The sequence below is a fragment of the Drosophila ficusphila genome, unplaced genomic scaffold, assembly GCF_018152265.1.
Source record: "Drosophila ficusphila isolate 14025-0441.05 unplaced genomic scaffold, ASM1815226v1 contig_791, whole genome shotgun sequence".
Taxonomy (NCBI): domain Eukaryota; kingdom Metazoa; phylum Arthropoda; class Insecta; order Diptera; family Drosophilidae; genus Drosophila; species Drosophila ficusphila.
In genome coordinates this window covers 28608627-28628314 of record NW_025064737.1, presented here as the reverse complement: position 1 = coordinate 28628314, position 19688 = coordinate 28608627, and the positions used below count along the sequence as shown (strand labels likewise).

The window sequence follows — 19688 nt, the reverse complement described above, 5'->3', positions numbered from 1 at the left end:
GCCATCGCAAGGCTAATTTGCGGTTGATGGCTTTTCTAATTAAAACCAATCAATAAGAAAAACGGCGTTCCCATCTTGGCGACGCCCTAACCCCTTGCACCAACTCGAGCGGCTACAAATGCAATTTGTCAGCTGTGGCGACTGACAACTGCAATGGCCGCAATGCTCCCGGCTAATTGAGTGCCCCGGACGCAAAAAACACAGGATGGGGATAAGGACTCATCACTGGAGACTGGAGACCACCGAGAGGAAATGGGTGCTCTGCTGGCGAGAGCTCCTTTTATTTACGACTCAACAAGTTGACACTAGATTACGAAGGGCGGGGCAGCCTGGGTGCCGGGGTGCCGGGGGGAAATAAAAAGCAATTGCAATTTACATTAAACGTTCTCTGATTTATCGATTCGCATTAAAAGTTTTGGTTCGAAACTTTTATGGACCTTGGCGGCAGCATCCTTACGAACAGCTCTCCCGCTGGACGGCAAGAAGTATGTGACACAATTTATAAGTGTCAAGTTGTCTCCTCCTTTCGCCTTTTCCTCGCTGAAATTGGACGTCATTTCTCAGCCCGGCCGAGGAAAACCGAGAGGCGGCCACCAACTGTTAGCTGCAATTATTTACGGTCGGCTCTCCATTTCGGCCGACAAGTCGTGGTCCAAGGTTAAGTGCGTGCTAATAAGCTCACGGCCAAGGCCTTTGGGGAGCCATAGCGCGAAGCTTTCAATTGACAGGGGAATTCTATTATTAGGCGCTGAAATGGGGCCGAACCTAAGCTCCTGGCAATATTAAAAATAACTAGAGTCTGTTGACTGAGCAGAGGAAGCATGTTTCGGCTATCAAACGGCGAACATCCGCTGTAAAAAGCTTTTAACTAAAGGGAACTGTTTAATCATAACTCTTACTGATGCAAAGCAAATCGCAGGCCACCGATGAATCTCGAACAGGCTGACGAAATAACAATCCCGCCGAACAACCCCACTTAACCTCTCATTTGTCTCCTTTTTGCGACGGCTGGGGTTTTATTGTTTAAAGTTCAGCGTCACAAAACATTCATAAAACCGGCGGCAAAAATGTTCAACAACAGTTTTTACACATCTCGCTAATGCAAAACAAACAGACAGCCGAGGAAATAACAACGTCAGACGAAACAAGGAGCGGTGTGCAGTCGATTTACCTACAGCGAAGCGCACATTAAATTAATTATTACTGTTAAAAAACCATAAAAATACAAAATAACAATAAAAGCCGTAAAAGTTGCGCCGCCGGCAATCGAAAAAGTTGATTGGCAGTCGCATAACGCCACTGCCCTACCCGAAGGTGGCTGGGCATGGATTGTGTGGTGCGGCGGCAAGGTGGTGCGCTGGTGCGGTGGTGGGTGGTGTGTGGGGAGGCTGAGTGGTTCAGCGGCTGGGTGGCCGATGGGGAGGAGGTCGAGCCGAATCCGAGAGGGAAATAAAAGCAGACGCAGCCACAAGAAATGCATGTAAATGCGCCTTTGATTGGCAAAGGCTTTTAATTGCGTGTTGCACAGTGCCGTGGAATACGATATGCACTGCCCACCCCTCAAGGTCAAAGGGCAGGGGGAAGCCACGCACGGAATGCACATAATAGCACTTTCCGCACCCGCCCACAAGGCGTGGGAACTACCAACTAATTAAATGAGTGATAAAATAATTACACCTGGTGTAAGTATATAAAAATCGATATGGGCAAAAAATTGAAAGAGTTCTGGAGCAATTAATTAACACTCCGGCTATTAAGAGCAATTTATTACAGCAATAGAGCGACCGGAAGCCCGAAACACCCGAAAAAGGATATGTGGAGCCACCAAGAAGCTTAATTTATTAACACCATTTCCATATTAGTGGGCCAAAACCGAGTCCACCTATTATGCAATCAAATAAGTACGGTGTTCATGCAATTCGAAAAGGGAATCATTTTTTCAGTGTAGTTTATTTACGGTCACAAGTACCGAATTCCATTTATGCGGATGTGCTTGCAGTTGAAATGTCTATCGAAAAGCTGAAGTACATATTTTCATTAAAATTCGAAGCACACGCGAGTAAAAACGAAAAGTGTGGCTCTACAAATCGCATCATCGGAACAGGCCGAAAGCGGCGGAGAGTGAATCTCAAGCGGTCAACAAACATTCGCTGATGAAGGTGAAAGAATTTCTCCTTTTTGGATGCCTTTTTCGGCTGCTGGGCAATAGTTAAATTAGACTGAAGCGGCCATAAAACAACGGGAGCGTTATAAAATATTTTATTGCCCAGCATTATTAATTTGTTTTACTTCTTTCTCAGTTCATAGTGCCCCAACCATCAACTAGAAACACACAATTTTCTGCTTCGTTTGCTTTGTTTTTCAGGGCTTCAAGCTTCATTTGCTTTCGGCAGACACAAAATTGGCGCCCTTCGTGGCCGTTTTTTAATGTCTTCGTCCGAGTGGCAGAAAACAGTAAACTCGAGGGCAAACTATAAAGAAAAGTTGATTTATCGGCGCGGCCATTAGACCTTCTTAAGTCCCCAAAGACCCTATGTTAAATGCTCCCAGAAAGTACATTTATTTGGAGAGCCCCTCTAAGTGTAAAACGAATAAGAATATTTCGGGTCCACGTGTCCTTTGATGTCCTCTACACGCTCTGCCCTTTGTAAGCACCGAATCAAAAATGTGAAAATGTCAAGCGGGCCTGTTGTGATTCACATGTGTGTGTGCATTAATTTATTCACTCGAATACAAAGTGGCCGAAAGGCATTCTTCCACCTTTGAGCTCCGCCTTCGGCTTCGAGTTCCACTTCTCCTCGGTTTCGCTACTTGGCCAATAAACGGGCATAAACTGGCTCACACCGTTGCGCTTTATATGGCGTACATGACGTCGTAAAACGCACAATAAACGAAACGTAAACATGGCCGAGGAAGCGTGCTTAAGCACCACACTGCGTATGCGTAATGGCACCCGAGCGAGTTACGAGCTACCTGAGAATGTCCAGAGACAACTCCGCTGCTCCTCTGCTCTGCTGCTCCTCCGCTTCTCTGCCGGACAAGAATCCTGCTCGCAGGACCTGCATCTGGTCTAATGACCAACATAAAAACTGATAGGTCCCTGGCACTTTCTCCGCTTCTCCTTTTAATTAAAGCCCGAACGTTGAATGCAGAACTGCAAATATTGACGCAGCTGACTTGACATGGCCAGCTGGTAAATAGTTTGTGCAGTCGCCGCGGGACACAAAGGCCTGAAAAGCATTGTGCAAACACCAACAAGGACAAATGCCACGCCCCTGGCCCTGCCACCGCCCCCGAGCCCTGTACCTGAAACACCTGAAAAACACCGAGAGCACTGCGGTTTGGCTTTGTTTCAGCTGGAAAGCATCATATCCAAACTGGCAGTCAGGCGCACTGCGCCAGACTTTACATCAGAACGTATATATTTTTTTTTAAACTTGCGAAAAAGATTTTAGCAAATAGAGGTGCAACTACGTGACGTTGGCCGTAAATAAATGATACTGACTCTCTGCGGCAGCGGATGTAGGTGGGATTTGGAAATCAAATGAAATTGAAATGTTTTCGAATTCTGGCATAAATATTGAGGGAGAAAACAATGCGGATTGGGACTAGAAAATATCGATTGTTGACTGGGGCGGAGGTCTCGGAAAACCAAACAAACAACTTCCTAGTTTGTCATTAGTTAATTAAAATGTGGGCCACCTGCTCTCCTCCGTTTCGGGTTGTTGTGAAAAGTTGTTTTTTCACCATCGCAGCTGACCATTTTCCCAGTCATTACAGTCTCCTTCACTTTCACAGCCTCCTCCTGGCCAACACAAAAGATGGGGCGGAAAAAGTGTTGGAAACTCTATAACTGCTCAAAAGTTATTTAATTTATTAAATTAGTGCTATGCGCGAGGTTCATTTCACGGCAAACCCTGGTTTTCCGCATGCCCGCCTCGTTTCACTTAACCACTCGTGTGCCATAGTTGCACTCTCCGCCGTATAATACATAATATATCCTTGCTGCGACGTTCAAGTGCATTTCTCGTTATAATAATTCGCTGTCGTTGGCGTTGTTGCTGTTTCTGTTATAAAAATTGCACAAGCAGAGAGGAAAACTAAAACTAAAAAAGGAAAACTCGTATCCTACTCAAGGAAATTGTCGCTGCATGTTTGAGTGGGTCGGGTGCCTCCTCGAATTTATATATACCCGCACCTAAGTTTAGTTCCATGTATATGTACGTGGACTCTTAGTCGGTGGGTGTACTATTCAAACATATACACTTATACATATATATAAAAATATATATATCTATATGTATACATAGCAGCATCAGCCAAGCAGTAAACTGAAGGGCTGAAGGCTGAACGCCCTGGATGTGGTTGCTTTTGCTACTTCTGTGACATTGTATTTGAAAATATATTTCATGCCGGCTTTCCCATTTCGCTCCACTTACAACCGCTTTCCCTTCTTGGAGTTTCCTTCGCTCCCCAAGCTTCGCAAATTTCCATTTGCGAAGGGTTCGCATGAATTCTCATTTCTTGCGTAAATTGCCCGGCAATTATAATTATTGTTTTCAGCTTACACAATTATTTTACTGGCTTCGTTTGTGGCTATTAACAGTGGCTAATTAAAATTGCAACTTGACTGCCCAACAACCGTTTAAACTTTCTTTTCTATTATAAATTGTTTCGCAGGTGGGCGACTTTTTTAAGGTTCTTTGGCAACATATTGAAATTTTAAGTCTTTGCTAAATAAGTAGAATATCTTGCACAAAATGCAAAGGAAAAGGATGTTGATAACGAACGAACGGACGAACTATTTTAGAAAATGAAAAACTTCAATTTGCAACTTTTAGATGTAATTGGTTTAGGAAAACTTTAGGGAAATGTCTTTTGGGTTTAATTGGATAAAAGAAGTACAGAATCACTTTGAAAAAAACTTTAGCAACTCCGGAACTTCAACTAAGTGAACCGGGAGAAAAAAAGTATTAATAACGAGCAATTTAAAATTTCATTTGGATCTAGTGCTTTCAAACTTAAAAAAAAAAACATCATAATTTTCTTTTCAAAGAATACAATCAGATCTTTAATCGCAAATACATACACCTTTTCTAGAGTTTCCTGTTTTTTTAAGAATTATTCATGGGGTGCTATTTTTGTATTTTTCCCATTACACAAACAGAAGTGCTTCACATTGATTTGGTCTTTTCAACACTTTCCTTTGCGATTTTGTCTGCCTAGCGCTTCCTTTCCGTTCCTTTTTGGAAAGAAAGTGTCCTTTCTGATTGAGGAAACGGAAATTATGGCCAACCCTCCCGCCGTTCGGCTTTTGGCATCGCCCTTTGCTTTTGCGTTGTTAAATGTTTTTTAAACACTTTTTGCGTCGGCAATCAGCAGAAGAATGCAGTTTGTTGGGCGGGCTTTTTCGGGTCTGTTGGTTTTCTTGGGCCAATATTGATTTTCGGTTAAATTAGTTTATCTAGGAAAATTGGCCCGATGCCCAGAACTTGTAATTACTCGAAGCCGACCCTAATGTTCCTGGAGCCGAGGGCAATTGCCCAGGAAATTGTATTAACCTTGCCGGGACACGCACAAAAAAAAATCATACAGCAAATAAAAACATGCAATAACAGCAATAAAAACATGCATGTGACAATGTTTCTTTGGCAGCTGCTCGTCGGCCATAATTAAGCGAGCGCAAACAGGGTCGAAATTAGTGGAGCAGCCAAGCAAATTCCCCTCATAAATAAATACGCCTCTGGTTAACTTGCCGGTGATGCTGTAATAAACATAAAATAAAAGTGAGCAGGGGCAAAGCGACCCGAGTTTCTTCTCATTAAATATCAATAACCCACGCGCGCAACAGAAATTGAAAAGCAATAAAAATCAATAAAACGTATTCGATTTCGCTGAATGTTTTCCACCTCTCATTGGATTAATCATACGCCGCGTGTGCCCAGGCTGGACGCAATAATAACGGGAAATTTTGGCGAATGACAACTTTTCGAAATGGCAATGTTTCTGGTAATCACCAACAGCCTTTCGGCCTCAAAATCAGACAACTGTTGCCAAGGACTTTGACCTTTAGATATGCGCCAGTTAGACGTCTTTGCAAAGGACGAAAAAACACATCAAAGGCTGCTGTCGCCAGCCTCTAGAAAGGTCCTCGAAGGAGATCCCAAAAGCGGATCCTTGGGCGGCTCCTCTCCTGTTCCGCATTCCATGCTGAAATTTGAGCTTCTCCTCTTGTTGATAATTAAATATAAAAAAGCGGGCAGACCAAGAGCCCTGCCTTAAAGGAATTTGTAATGCAAATGCCTCCACATTCGCACGCTGCTCGCTTAAAAGTCTTAGGCCCACAAGCATTTGAGGCACGCCGCAAAGGCAGCGACTTGAATTTGCAAATTGGATCAAAGGCATTGCACGTTCCCATCGCCATTCTCTAGGTATTAAAGTGCAATTCCCTTTGCCGGCCGAAAAACAACTCGCAAGCAAAGCACCCAAAAACAATACAAATAATCAGGCAAGAATGCCGAAAAGTTCTTGGCCAAAACTTTTCACACAAAAGCAAATTGCACAGGCCCGGCAAAAAGCTAAAGCGGCGCACATGGCGCGTGTCTCGCATTTCAACTTTGCCAAAGTGTAGTTTGTACATAATTTAAATAATTTTTGCCCAGCGCTGACAGTCCGAACGTGCTGCTCGTGTCGTGATTTGATACTCGAATGGCGATTTGGCCAGAGCACCCGGAGCATCGGGGTTTCAGCCTGGCCTGTTTGCATTGCGGCTGTCAAAGTATTTGACAAAATGTTGCATATTTCAGCGTCCGAATTTTATCGCATTCCTCTCTCAACAACTTGCAACAGGGTGGCAATCAGTTTTGTATCCAGATCGAGTTCGATTTGATTGTGAATCATGGATCTGCACAGAGTTGCAGTTTGATTTTAAACGGCATGTATCCTATCAAACTTAATGTAAGTCTACCAAACACAGCCAACAACATATTGCATGGCTTCACTTCAATCACCATTTCCATTCAATATTAAGATACCCCCATCAATACAATCGCCCCTTTCTCCTCGACGACAAACCTTTCTCTTTCCTACTGGCTGTTATTCAGCTCGTTACTCTGGACCACAGGCTCTTGGCAAATGCTCACAGTCCGCAAACTTGTTTGCGTCTAATTGCCATTGGCTTTTATTTCAGTCATTCCTTTTATATTACTTTTTCGTTTTATAATTCATCGTGTGTGTGCAACTGTTGGAAAAGTATTTAGTTGCATAGAAAAATGTTCAACAACAAAATGTGCTGTGTGCCAAACATTCTGGGGACAGAAGCTAGTTTGCTTCAGACTGAGTTGTACCCACTAAAGTGCTTGTAAATTGCACTAACTATCCCGGACATAGCTATCCACATTCACTAAGGGCAGTTAGAAAGTATGCTTAAATTGTTACATAGGCAAGACCTTTGGCTTAGCTAAGGAAACATCATACCCGTTTTTTACCGAGCACGCCTGACATAAAAAGTATTTCTGTGGAGTAATAGTGCGGCTGCTGCCGGAGCTGTTGTTCACTGTTGCACATATGGTTGCATTTGAAGTTGTACAACATTTGTGTAATGTATCGCTGAACAAGTGAGCGATTGGGCGGGCGAGCAGCTGTTGCCATGGAAGGTCTTTAAATACGGGGGCCTTTAAGGGGAACTTGGCCGGCGAACATGTGCTTTCTTTGCTCCGCAGCTCGCTCCATCAAAGGCTTATTGCGGACCACGTTCATGGCAATTATCTGGGCCATTTTATCAGTCTGGATTTGCATGTATAATTTTCGAGTATTTTTCTATTTCGGTCCGTTCATTAGCCGGGCACATGGGCACATGGCCGAGATAGAAGATTGCGTGATAGCCGGACTTTGCAGAGGAGACGTGGACTGCTGATAACACGGCCACGGGGTCGGGATTCTGACTCTGACTCTGACTTTGACTCGGAATCCGATTCCCATTCCGATTCCGAATACGAATTCGGATTCTGGCGAGTAGGCGACACACAATTACTCTCAATCTACGCCAATTTGGCAAGACTCGTTCAAACATTCAAATGCCAAATAATCGTATCGCATGTGTGTATAAATGACTGCCCCTCTATTGGGTGCAAAACAAATCAATTAAGCCGAACAACGCCTGCGAAATTGTTATAAATTGGCACTGCGAGTGCCTGTCCTCCTCTACTTCATTGAATTATTTATGAATGAATTTTATTAGTTGCCCTCATTGGCGGCTCATCAGTGTCCGCCGACTTGACATTAATTGCAGTCGAGTGGAGTCAAGTCAAGTCGCGCCGACAGAGTTGCAGCCGAGCAAACAGTCAATTAAACGCTCTACATTTTCGTTTGGCCAAACATTTGATTTCATTTCAGCCCAGTTCGGCTCGCTTGGATCGAGACCCGCACTTGCCATTAGATAAATGTTTGCTCTTGCCAACAACAGGCAGCCAAAGCAAACACACATGCCGCATTCCCACATTAACCGGCCTTGTTTGGCAGCTCATTTGACAGCCGAACAACATGATCGATGCTCGTTATTTACTCTTGCTCATTTTCCCTGCCATACGGCTGCAGTCTGCTGGTTTTCATTTGCATTTAGTTATCATAAACCGGCGATTTGCCGCCGTGTCTTTGATTGATGGCCGGTATCTAACGGGTTTGCCAATAAAACTTGCCGGCCTGCAATTTCTCTCCCTCCGATGTCCCGACACTTTCACCGCCACACAATTTGCATGTCTGACTTCTCGGCAGATTGGACCGGTGGGATTACGAGTGGAACTGCAGCAGAAGCAGGAGCATACTTTCTTTAATTCACAGACCGTGAGATGAGCAAAAAAAAAGGGAACAAATTTGATAATAAACACGCATGCTTGTTTTAATCAAACGCTTATGCGCGCCAGTTCCCCATTCTTAAATCATTACGAGTGACTTGGAGCAACCAAGTGACATGAAATGAAAAGTGCAAACAATAGGCAACATAAATAGAAGCAAGCGTACGAAAATAAGCGTCTTGGCAAAGTTAAACGTTTTCAAGAGGCAAAAATGTGACTTATCAGGCCGAGCAACTGGCATTGTTTATCGCCGAGCACTCGCTGGGTTCCGCCGTATGGGTGTGTTATTTTTAGCCGGCGAACCCAGCGCACAGCACAACGTCGCCGAGCCCCCGGCCGCCCACTCCCGCCCACTCGAACAATCAGCAGGCGGTGGCTGTCGAGTAACAAAGGCAAATATGCAATGCCAGAATGCATTGACAGCGACAAGAGCCAGTTGACAGTCGTCGAAGGCAGAGCATTCTAATGCGATGCAAGCGGCTTATGCCCATGTTATAATGCGATATAAGGGCGCCCCTCCCACATCTGCCCATCCCATTTGCCCATTTCCCCATTTGCCCATTTGCACACACGCCAATCGCGCTCAGCGCATTAGGCAGCTTGTAAGTAGTAATTATAATTAAATGCGCATACCGAATGCCAGGCACCCAGACATTGCTCATACGCAGCGTTGGCTTACGGCAGAACTAGCGCCGCAAATACGCAACACGCGCTGCGGCAGAGAGTGCAGTCACCATTAGAGCATCCTTGATCCTGAAAATGTAATTAGTTGCCTTGGAATGCCGCAAGGCGGAAATAACTTCACCCCAGGAATTTATGGCCGCAACACCGATAATAAGCATATGGCGGGAAATATGAAGCCGAGCTGCAGGGCTTGCGAGTGTAACAAATAATGGCATTTAAAGCAAATCCCAAGAAACAACAATCAACTTGGCCTACTGCACATAATTGCAAGCTGTGTGCCATAAATCCTGCTCATGCACATCATTTATGGGAATTAATAACTCAATAAAATCGAGAATCTTTACTGGCTTTTGCTGTAACGTAATTTGGTTTGTCACTCATGTGTAATCCGTAGATAAACGTGGTAGCAGCACAAATAGGCCAAGGGAATGACTTGGCTATTTTACTGTGCTGAAAGTTATATACCAGTTAAGAAGCTGGTCATTTACTTATAACCAAACATATATTCAACAAAGCACCTAATTCCTAACATTCGGTTGTTCATATAAAAAAAAAACGGTTTTAAAAGCTTGATTTTATAATTTTACCGCGAAGTGAGATTGAAAATTGATTACTGTTTAAGTTTTGAATTCAACTTGATCTCGAATTTGGTTTGGCATTTTTATGGCAGCTAGGTGTCACTGGGGACTCCGATGCAGCCAAGTTAAACAAGCGACCACCCAGGCACCAAACAAACAATAAGCTCCGCTCTGCGACTTCAATCGCCACTGCACACTCGCCAGGTTTTGTGGCATCAACGATTTAATTGAAATTGCATTTGCGATTCTCCTGCTGGCCAGCAATAAATAAAATCAATTCAAACAACATTTCAGGGGCGGGGACCGAGCATGGGCATCGGTTCTGGGGCAGTGCATTACTTCTATTGTGTTTATGCTGCAATTTAAATGGTAAATGCCGTATCCTAAATGGAAATCGAAAAGCTCCGTCTGGCGCACACCGACATTACACATTTATATAGCCGTCGCTGCATTTTATAATTGCTTTTAAGCCTCAGCAGCAAAGAGCGAGCGGCTTACCTTTGGTTTCCCCATTTGCCGTTGACATTTATTTATTTGCTTTGGGGAATTGTGTTGCTGCTGCCGCTGACAACATTTCAACTTGCTGGCACATTTGGCAACCAATGAAGTGTAAAGGCCCGGGCTGCATTTAGAAATTAAAGTTGCCAACTGCAGCGGCAGCGGCAACAGCAGCAGCAACGCACTCCTCGGCTCAATGGATAATGGATGCGTTGTGTGCTGTCAAAAATTGAATTGAAATTGATATGCGAAGCGCGTGTGAGAGTCGCAGGCTGCCATAAACCTGAAATGCTGTCATTTATATGGCAAAATTGCGCATGCGACACGTTGTCAGCAGATGAAGCCAGCAACAGGAGATTCATTTCCCTGTGCAGTCCCTCCTCTATGCACAGTGGTCTATCCTGGCGGAGCTAGGATGAAATTTAAATGTGACTTTAGCCATACAGTGGCTGATATCTGATGAAAACCCTTCAAATCTCCCATTGCTGCTAACCTCAAGGAAGAGGTTGGCCTCTGGGCGTAATCGTAGAGTGGAGCAAATAAATATTTATCGATTTCGCATCACTCAACGGCCCAGTGTGCCATATAGCTCACTCGCCTTTCATCAGCAAAAATTTTCAGTGCGACACTTACGTTTTCATGGCAGACGCCAGCATAAAATATGTTAAGTTCCGCCTCTCCCCAGGCTCCTTTTTATGCCAGGACATAAAACGCCCGTTTCTTGGAGAGGTGTGCAGGAAGAGGCAAACTATGGGCGCCTGCCTTTTATTTAACGCAGTCCAAGCTCAGTGGCTCACTTCTGGCATTGTTCCTCCTGCTCGTAAAATGGCAGGCGACAGGGCCCAAAAGCAGGCGGCACGCACTGCGCCCGAGGACATCAATCATAAGGATGTCCCGGGGGAGGGGGAGGTTGCCTCTGCTTAACAAAGACAAATAGGCGAGTTATCCTCGGGATCTGCTTGTTTTGACCAGAGAAGCCGATTCGCCCAATCCAATCCCAGACTGTCTGTCTGTCTCTCTGACTGTCGGTATTCGGTATGGTATTTGCGTGCATTGCGCATACGTCGCGTTGCCTTGCCGACAGATTAATCACAATCTGGGGTGCTACCCCGCCCACTGCTACATGGAAATCCTTCGCAACTCCCGTCACTTTTCGACTTTTGATGCTTTTAATTTATGAGTCTGGCACGCTTGTTGCAGTCCCGCCTCCCCCTCTACCCCGCTGCCAAATTAAAACAAGAATCCAGCGTAATAAAAATAAATTAGAGCTGAAGCTAGCCGAGAGGAGCGTAAACAAATATAAGAAGCATAAAAAGCTTTCGCCCGGAATTTCGCCGGGCCTTTGTTTCCCCATATAAATAATGCACAGTATAAAAAATTAATTGTCAAAACAATCAATAAATTTGCTTTATGGTCCCGACTCCAGTGGACGTGGGCTCGTGGCAGGCTAATGGCGCTAGAGTCGCCTCGCTTATCGGTCTGTTCGACTCTCCCTGGCTATATTCGTCGATGTACTATATAAATCCGACTTGCCGTCGATCTGTGCCGCCTGCCAGTGGGCAGCAACAGCAGCTGCCGGCGGCTTCTTTGCCTTTTATTTTCACGTCGGGCATAGCCGTCTGCCAAAGTGAATAGATTTCAATTTATTTCGTGTATAATCCGCACGCCCCCCAAACCACCGAACAAGTTGCGTGTGCCGAGCTCAAAAGATACAGGTTGATACAAGGTACACATGCGGGTTGATAAATAGTGAGTTGAAGTTATAAATTATACGCGAAAGTTGATAACTTAAAGCGTTAAGTTTAACAAGAGCATTAATTATGGTATTCTCTTAGAATAGTTTTTTTAAGTGACCAACAATCCACATAATAAAGAATTCATCAATCGTTTTAATAGCAGGAGAAAACTCGAGACAACTCTCCACAACTTTTTCTCATTTAATTAAGTGCGCTGGGCTGGCAAAAATCCCCGGCAGCTAGCTAACCCCTATCGATTTCCAGTCCTCAACATAGTGATTAAATTATTTCCAGTTCCGGTTATTTATCGCATGAAATTTTAAAACATTAATCATACAGTTCGCTGGACACTGGCCACCACTCAGCTGGCGGTGTTGTCGCAGGATCGCACTGGTGTTTACATGAACCCGTCGTCTCTGCGGTCATTAGTGCATGCATTTTTAAGTACGTTAGGGTCACACCGCTGCGATTCTGGGTCACCACCGCCGCGTTTTGCTCTGCGGTCTGCGCCACAATAAATATTACATTACGCTCATGGCTCATGCGGTAAGACGGGAAAGAATGGGCTAATTCTAAGGTACGGATAACAGGAAAGCTCTCCAACGGGGCAACTAACAACCCCGTGGGAGGTGGGGGTTCCCGTGGTCGCTAATGGCATTCAACAATTCCAAACGAGGTTGAAGCAGAAATGCAAAAAAGAGCATAAAACTCAATCAGTTTGAAGACAATACACTAGCATAAATATCCATTTCAATCAATTAAATGTTTTGGGAGACGAAAGACCAGCGCTTCGGCAAAAATGTATTTGAATACTCATATTTCGCATATTACGTATACGCGACATCGGCAAGGCGAATAAATATTCCGATTAAATATTCATTTGCTGACGCAGCAGCGCGTCACTTAATACAGCGATTCGATTCTCGAACGTCGGGGGTCGACGTTTCGATGTTATTTCTTATTATTGCTTTTGCCGTTCTGATTATTGCTGTTTGCCTACGTCAAAAACAGTTTGTGACTGTGTGTATCTGTGTTTGCGACTCCCCCGGCAGCAGCTACCGGTTTTTCAAAAGCAATCTCTTGAATTCCCACAGCGGCAGCGCAAAAAAGGAAAAACAAAAACCAAAACAGACATCGCATAAACAGGGAGCTCTCGACGCAAAGTGCTGGGTTAGATTTGTTTGCATCACATGAGTTTCGCACTCGGAAAAAGGACCGGGTATATTAGTTTTTCCATCCCAGCAAATTACAAACTCACCACATAGTCGCAGGTAATTGAAATTCAGATCGCCACAACAGATAGGAAAGTCCTTTGTCATCGAGGTAAACAAATAACTATCGAAGTAGGGTCTTTCGTCTTTGTTAGAAGGGCTTACACTTTTCAAAAGTCCAGCCTTTTCTGTCTGGTAATTGAATTAATTTGCCAGGATAATTGGTTTCAAAGAGCATTAAGCTTCCTTTCACTAACAGTTTTATTAAGTAACTATAACTGAAACTGTATTCACCAAACTTTTTAAGGTAGATTAACATGGTAGCAGACAGTCGATGTTCCAGTCTCGCCGTCACTTCCTCTGCATAACAATTGGCAGTTTACATACACGCGTTAAAGTGTTAATGAATATTGTTTTTGCCCGTCAGCGAAAATGTGAAGTGCTCGGATATCTGGCGTTAGTTTCAGGGAGTTAATGCACACCCCGTGTACATTGTGGCAGCTCTTTACTCATGGCACTTTACATATACAATTAGAGCGAATGTGGTGCGTGGCAACAATCAATGTGTCTTCAATTTGCCGAACAACAATCGTTTTGATTGCAATTACCAGGGAGCGGAGGGTTTCGCACAGATACAGCTTCGCCGTGATTAGTTGGCTCGTGGGCATGTGGGTGGTACGTGCTGCAACTGCAGATGGAGCCGAGAGCAAAGGGCGCAAAAGTTGGAGCCCACAGACCACTGTGGCTGGCAGCCCGAGCACTCTTGTCGCCACCAGGACGTCCTTCATCCCGCATTCAGGCCAGAGACGTGGGGCTTGATGAGTGGCCGAACTGGAAAGTGGCCTTCCACTGCCTTTTCAGCCGACCGAGGTTTGCGTGCGATAATCAACATCTAGATTCTCAACTGCTTAGCATACATACAACATAACTAGGGCTTGTTGGAGCCGCCCGATAAAGAGAACAGCCCCTGGGGGCCACTTCAAATGAATTCGCGTGTTCCCCGTTGTGTTTCGATGCCCACGCGGCGGCCACTCACTTGTTTGCTTGGCCAGGCGGTCAATGAACTGCTTTTCCAGTGGGCAGCTGCAACTGCACCTGTCGCTCCCAAACACTGCAAGCAAACACTGGCGGAAACACCCAGAGAAGGACTAACGGATTCAAATTAGCAAGGTAGTCTCGGCGGTCTAACTATACATGAGGGCAACCACTCCTGGGTATTCTACTGAAATCATTTTAGTATGTAATCAAGCAGACGAAAAGGATTTGCTACATGGACTAGAAAAGTCTTAATGAAAGCTATACGAAGTTCAAATATTATATATGAGAAAAACCCAGAGTCACTTTCTAAAAAATGGTGTGATCTCTCTTTTAAAAATACGTTCTGAAGTGCAAAACAATCTTTAATCAACTACTTGATTATGTCAGATGTTAGATCGTGATTTTTCCCCACTGCCCCACCACTGTATAAATGGATTCGAGACATCAAAAGTCACCGCCAAACAAGTTGCGGCTGCTGTTTCTTGGCTCGGCGATAAGCTTCTGACTCTCCACTTTAATTGTTCACTTTTAGTTGGGGGATTCTAATTCGCTATCGCACCATAAATTCCACTCTTTATGGCACTTCGTCCAGCTGATAACTGGAGTGCAGCGGCAAACTTTGAGCTGGGACCAAATTAAATTTCTCACTTCATTCCCGACTTGAAGAGGACTCTGAATTTCAACGTCTGCCTCTTAGTATAATCAGCATTATGACCAGGCATTAGGGTGAAATTTATGCGGCGATGGCGACGCTTTTCCCAGCCCCCTCTACCGCAAGCCATTTTAATGCGACGTCATTTTAATGCCACGAAGAATAGCCGGGGGAAAATGGGAAATACTAGTAAAAGCGAAGACGAAGGAGGCGAAGTAGCAGACCAGCTCAGAATGCAAACATAATTTTCCCTAATGCCAACACAAAAAGGAGAAGTTCGGCATTCGCAGTCATTAAGGAATGCGCATTCAATTAGCCGAAACAACTTCATAGAGCAGCTGTTGTTGTCCGAGGGGCGTGGCCTGCCAGCCATTGGATGAGCCAGCAATCACGGACTGCGCCCCACCAGCGCCCCACTTGCACCACCAAGAACGCAGCTCGTCGGCGATAAGCGAGCGCTCTGTGACGCACTGCTTCCGCTGAGTGACGTAGGTCGCTCTCGACCCCCGACCCCGACCCCGACCCCGATCCCGAAGCCTGATCCCCGTCCACCGCGATCCGAATCTATGTATGTAAATACCCGGTGCAGATAGCATCGACATCGGTCGACGGTCGCCAACGACGGGCGACAATCTGACAACTGGTGCGTCGGAATTGCTTTTGCAGACCAACTCCGACAGGCAGTGACTCCTACTTGCCTGCACACTCATTCGGGGTCATCCCAGATATCATAGCACCAAATTAAACATGGCATAGACACATGGCAATCCGGTAAAACAATTGCTAATCTCTGACAGCTGGCTGATGGACAGCAATCAGATGGTGATAGCCCCTTATTAAAGCCATGGCTTGGGAGGATGGCTGCGAATTTACCTTTCGCAGAGCCACTACTTCCATCAGCATTAATTAAGGCATGAAGGTGCAGTTACTGGGTCAAAATGTTCTGGTGTCCAACAATGTACAAAAAGCCTTTAAATCCCATCCCACCAATCTGACAGCAGTAAGTCCTTGTAAATAAGTGACTAAAAAAACGTATTCTCCCGACGCGAACAATCATCCCTGCTTTACATTTGCATTCGCTTTTTGCATACTTCAGCCGGCATTGAGAGGAGTATAAAATTCAGCATAGCTTGCTGGCCAGAAAATATGACGGGGAAGATGCAAACTTTTCCGGGGAACAAAGGAGAAAAAGCAGCTGAATAAGGCTGGAAAAAGTTTATGGCAATGGATTTTTCTCCCGTTGCCGGCGGCAGTTGGCTGCGCGACTTCATTTCAAACCACTCCCCTGCTTCTGGGAAGACAAATTCACTTTTTGACTCGTAAAATGTATTGCAAATGTGTATGCTCATCCCGCTCCACAAGCCATTTGCCTAGCTTCTTGCCCATCTTCATTCCGCTCTGCTCTAAAATATTACATTACTACAAATTGAAATTTTGCGCACGTTTCTGTCATTTAAATCTGTTGAGGCGGCCCGAAACCAAACGAACCAAAGTATCTGCCAGACATTTCTGAGCACGGGGGATACTTTTACTATCAGGCAGACGGCAATAAAATAAATAACATTTAAAATGAAATATTTGATTGGGCGCCTGCAGAAAGGATACGGGAAAGCTGGGGCATGCAACACGTTTGGGGAGTGCACGCCACTGAAGGTGACCTTTACTGCTGGTGTTGGCTTGCACAAACTTCACTCGCCGTCTAATGCATAACTTTGCATAAATTTCCCACAACCTAATCGCCAAAGTTGACTCTACTGTAAATAAACAGAACAATGGCGCCAAACAGCAAGGAAAACTCGGCGGTGGGCGGTGGGCGGTATTCGAAGTCTTCCAAGACGACACTGAACTTGATCGGCGGTCGGGCGTGGGCCCTCTGCAATTGAAGTGTGACCCGATAACGATAACGGAGGGAAGCGTATCTGCGGGTGCGTCCGATAGAGCACTTAAAGCCCCGGCACCACGGAGCATGAAAATGAATAAGTTGCTGGAGCGCAAACATTTAACGCTTCATTAACTTTAGATAAAGCCCAGGACCAGGCAAAAAAGCCAGCGAGGACAAAATCGGCTGAGACAACCCCACATCCCCCCTCTTCGAGGGGCAAATTCGAGCCCAACTTCAATCCCTACAATTAAACAGACCGCCCAACGCCCAACGGCAGGTGGGGCAGCAAAAATCGATGACAAGGTGACAACGCAGGGCACTTCAGCACGTGCCACCGAAAAACAAAATACCGGGAGGCTTTGTCGAGTTCGCTGGAAAGAAAGATACCGGCTAAAGCAGATGGGTGGAATACACTCAAATTCCATTAGGCCGTAATTTGGGAAAGTTTATCGAACTAACAAGTCGAAGAGACGCTTTAAGACATCAACACCCAACAGTTTATTTCTCTTTGCTAAGTGTCATTGCTTCTTAGACGGGGAACCACCCAAAGCAGCACAATAAAAATTCGTTGAAATCTGTAGGCGGCCACTTTATATTAACGTTTTAAAGTTTGGGATTTTTGTTTGATAAAGCTCAAAAAACACTTTGGGTGCCACCCCATCTGCCTAAGTAAATGCGGACTTATTTCTTGTGCACATACTAAAACAAATTCGACTCTCAAATATTTAAATATTCACTTCCTCGGAAAATAAAGCCACTTACCTTCTCTCGCTTTCAAGTAGACCGTATTGGCCACAATATTCTCTAATTCCATTAGTTCCAGGTTGGCGGTTTTTTAATGAATCCTTTGGCGCTCTCGAAAAAATAGTCGCAGTCACACTGGCTGGTCCTTGCTTTGATGTTGCTTCTGCTCTTGACCTCAGACTGCTCCTTTGAACAGGGATCCTCTCTTTCCTTTCACCGAGCGACTTCTTAGACTTGCAAATCTAAGGCTGACTGGCTAATTTGCGGCCGTCGTCTGGCGTCCAGCGTTGCGGTATTTGGCAGCAGGGTTTCTGTTTCAGACACAGGCGTCATTTAGTTTCAAGATTGGAATTTGCAAGGCGAAAATGTGCCCTTTTCGAGTTGAACCACTTTGCGCTTGATTGAATGATGTGGGACTGCGGGCGAACGGGCTTCCTCAATCTGCAAGGAAATGTAAGCGATAGAGGCGTATAAATAGCTTAGTTAATCGGCTTTGACAAGGGGTTGCAGGGATAAGAAGTCCTTTCGACTTTCATGCGGGTTCAATTGGGTCATATAAGCATTTCCCCAGTGAACTATTGTTCCTGTGCATTTAGAATTCCTTCTGAGCAAAACATTAGTATCAACGAAAACTTGCTAGCGGGACAGCATAGCAATAAATTATAGGAATACTTCTTAATCATCCATATAGAAAGCAAAGTATGAGGCTTTTACTTGAAACAGCTTCCAGCTGACTTAATTATATTTCCCATAATGCCAGGCGAAAACCACAATACCCTTTTGGCTGCTCTTGACTTTAAGTATACGCCTGTGCATGTATATCATCTATTCTTGACGCTTTGCGGCTTATGTTCGGCTCTCGAGAGAAGTTAGTACACGTTGTGTCTACGTGTACTTGTTGTGTTGCCTGTTTCTGACAAAAGAGCTGCGTGCGATGTTGTTAAGTTTGCATATTTACACTTGAAAGAATTAAGTGTTTGCTCTTATCCCGAATTGCCTTGTGATATTTCAGCGATTCCATAGTTGCATTACTGGGTTTAAAAATAAGTTGGGACTCCATGAATGCAAGTATGATACGAATTAATCTGTCTTTGGTTCTTCCTGTGTATTTCTAGGCGTGAGTGAATTCCACCTTGTGGTTGTGGCCCAGTGAAACAGGGCCTTTGGAGAGGGTTGTGAGCAGGAAAGCCACAGCATACTAAGCCCACCTTGATGGCTGTTGGCCTTCTGGAGGTGTCAGTAATGTTGCGGTCGACAGTGTGTCGCATTTATTAATCATGGACCCGCTGACAAAAGGCGTTCATAGGTATTTACAGCCGATGCTGGATGCTGGGGGCCTGTTGCCGGAGCGGGTGAGCGGCAACTACGTGTGGGCATGCCTGGAGAAGTCTAGTGTCACGAGCAACTAATAGCAAAATAATTGAATGACACACAGCTTTCTTCTGCTGCGTGAAGGCATCTCCATGTTTGCCGGCCCCATGAGCTGTTCGGCAACCAGATGATTTTAAAACTACTTTCGTTTGAAATGCTTTCCATGACTGCGTCGCTATTTGCACTTATCAACTCTTATGTGCGTCACAAACTGGTCGGGGTTTCTTTTTTCGTAGGAACCGCCTTTATTGGATCACGCATACGAATTTTAATTAAAAATGAACTCATGGTGCTACATTTAGATCTATTTGTTATGGAAAAGCCATCCAAACCGCACCATGTGCCGAGGCACATCAATCACTGCATGAAAGTGTGGCCATGCGAGTGTTTATTTTCCAAAACAAAGCAGCCACTTTTTCAGCCGGGGTCCAAATTAATTGTT

General features: G+C 44.9%; 1 protein-coding gene across 1 annotated transcript in view; it reads right to left on the bottom strand.

Annotated features, from left to right (window-relative positions):
• LOC108086836 (G protein-coupled receptor kinase 2) overlaps positions 1-19688 on the bottom strand; it is a 47904-nt gene that overhangs the window by 6904 nt on the left and 21312 nt on the right. Inside the window, exon 4 of the mRNA XM_017183884.2 lies at positions 17894-18316. Coding sequence (XP_017039373.1) covers positions 17894-17945 — 52 coding nt within the window. The 5' untranslated portion in view covers positions 17946-18316. The remainder of the gene's footprint in view (positions 1-17893; positions 18317-19688) is intronic.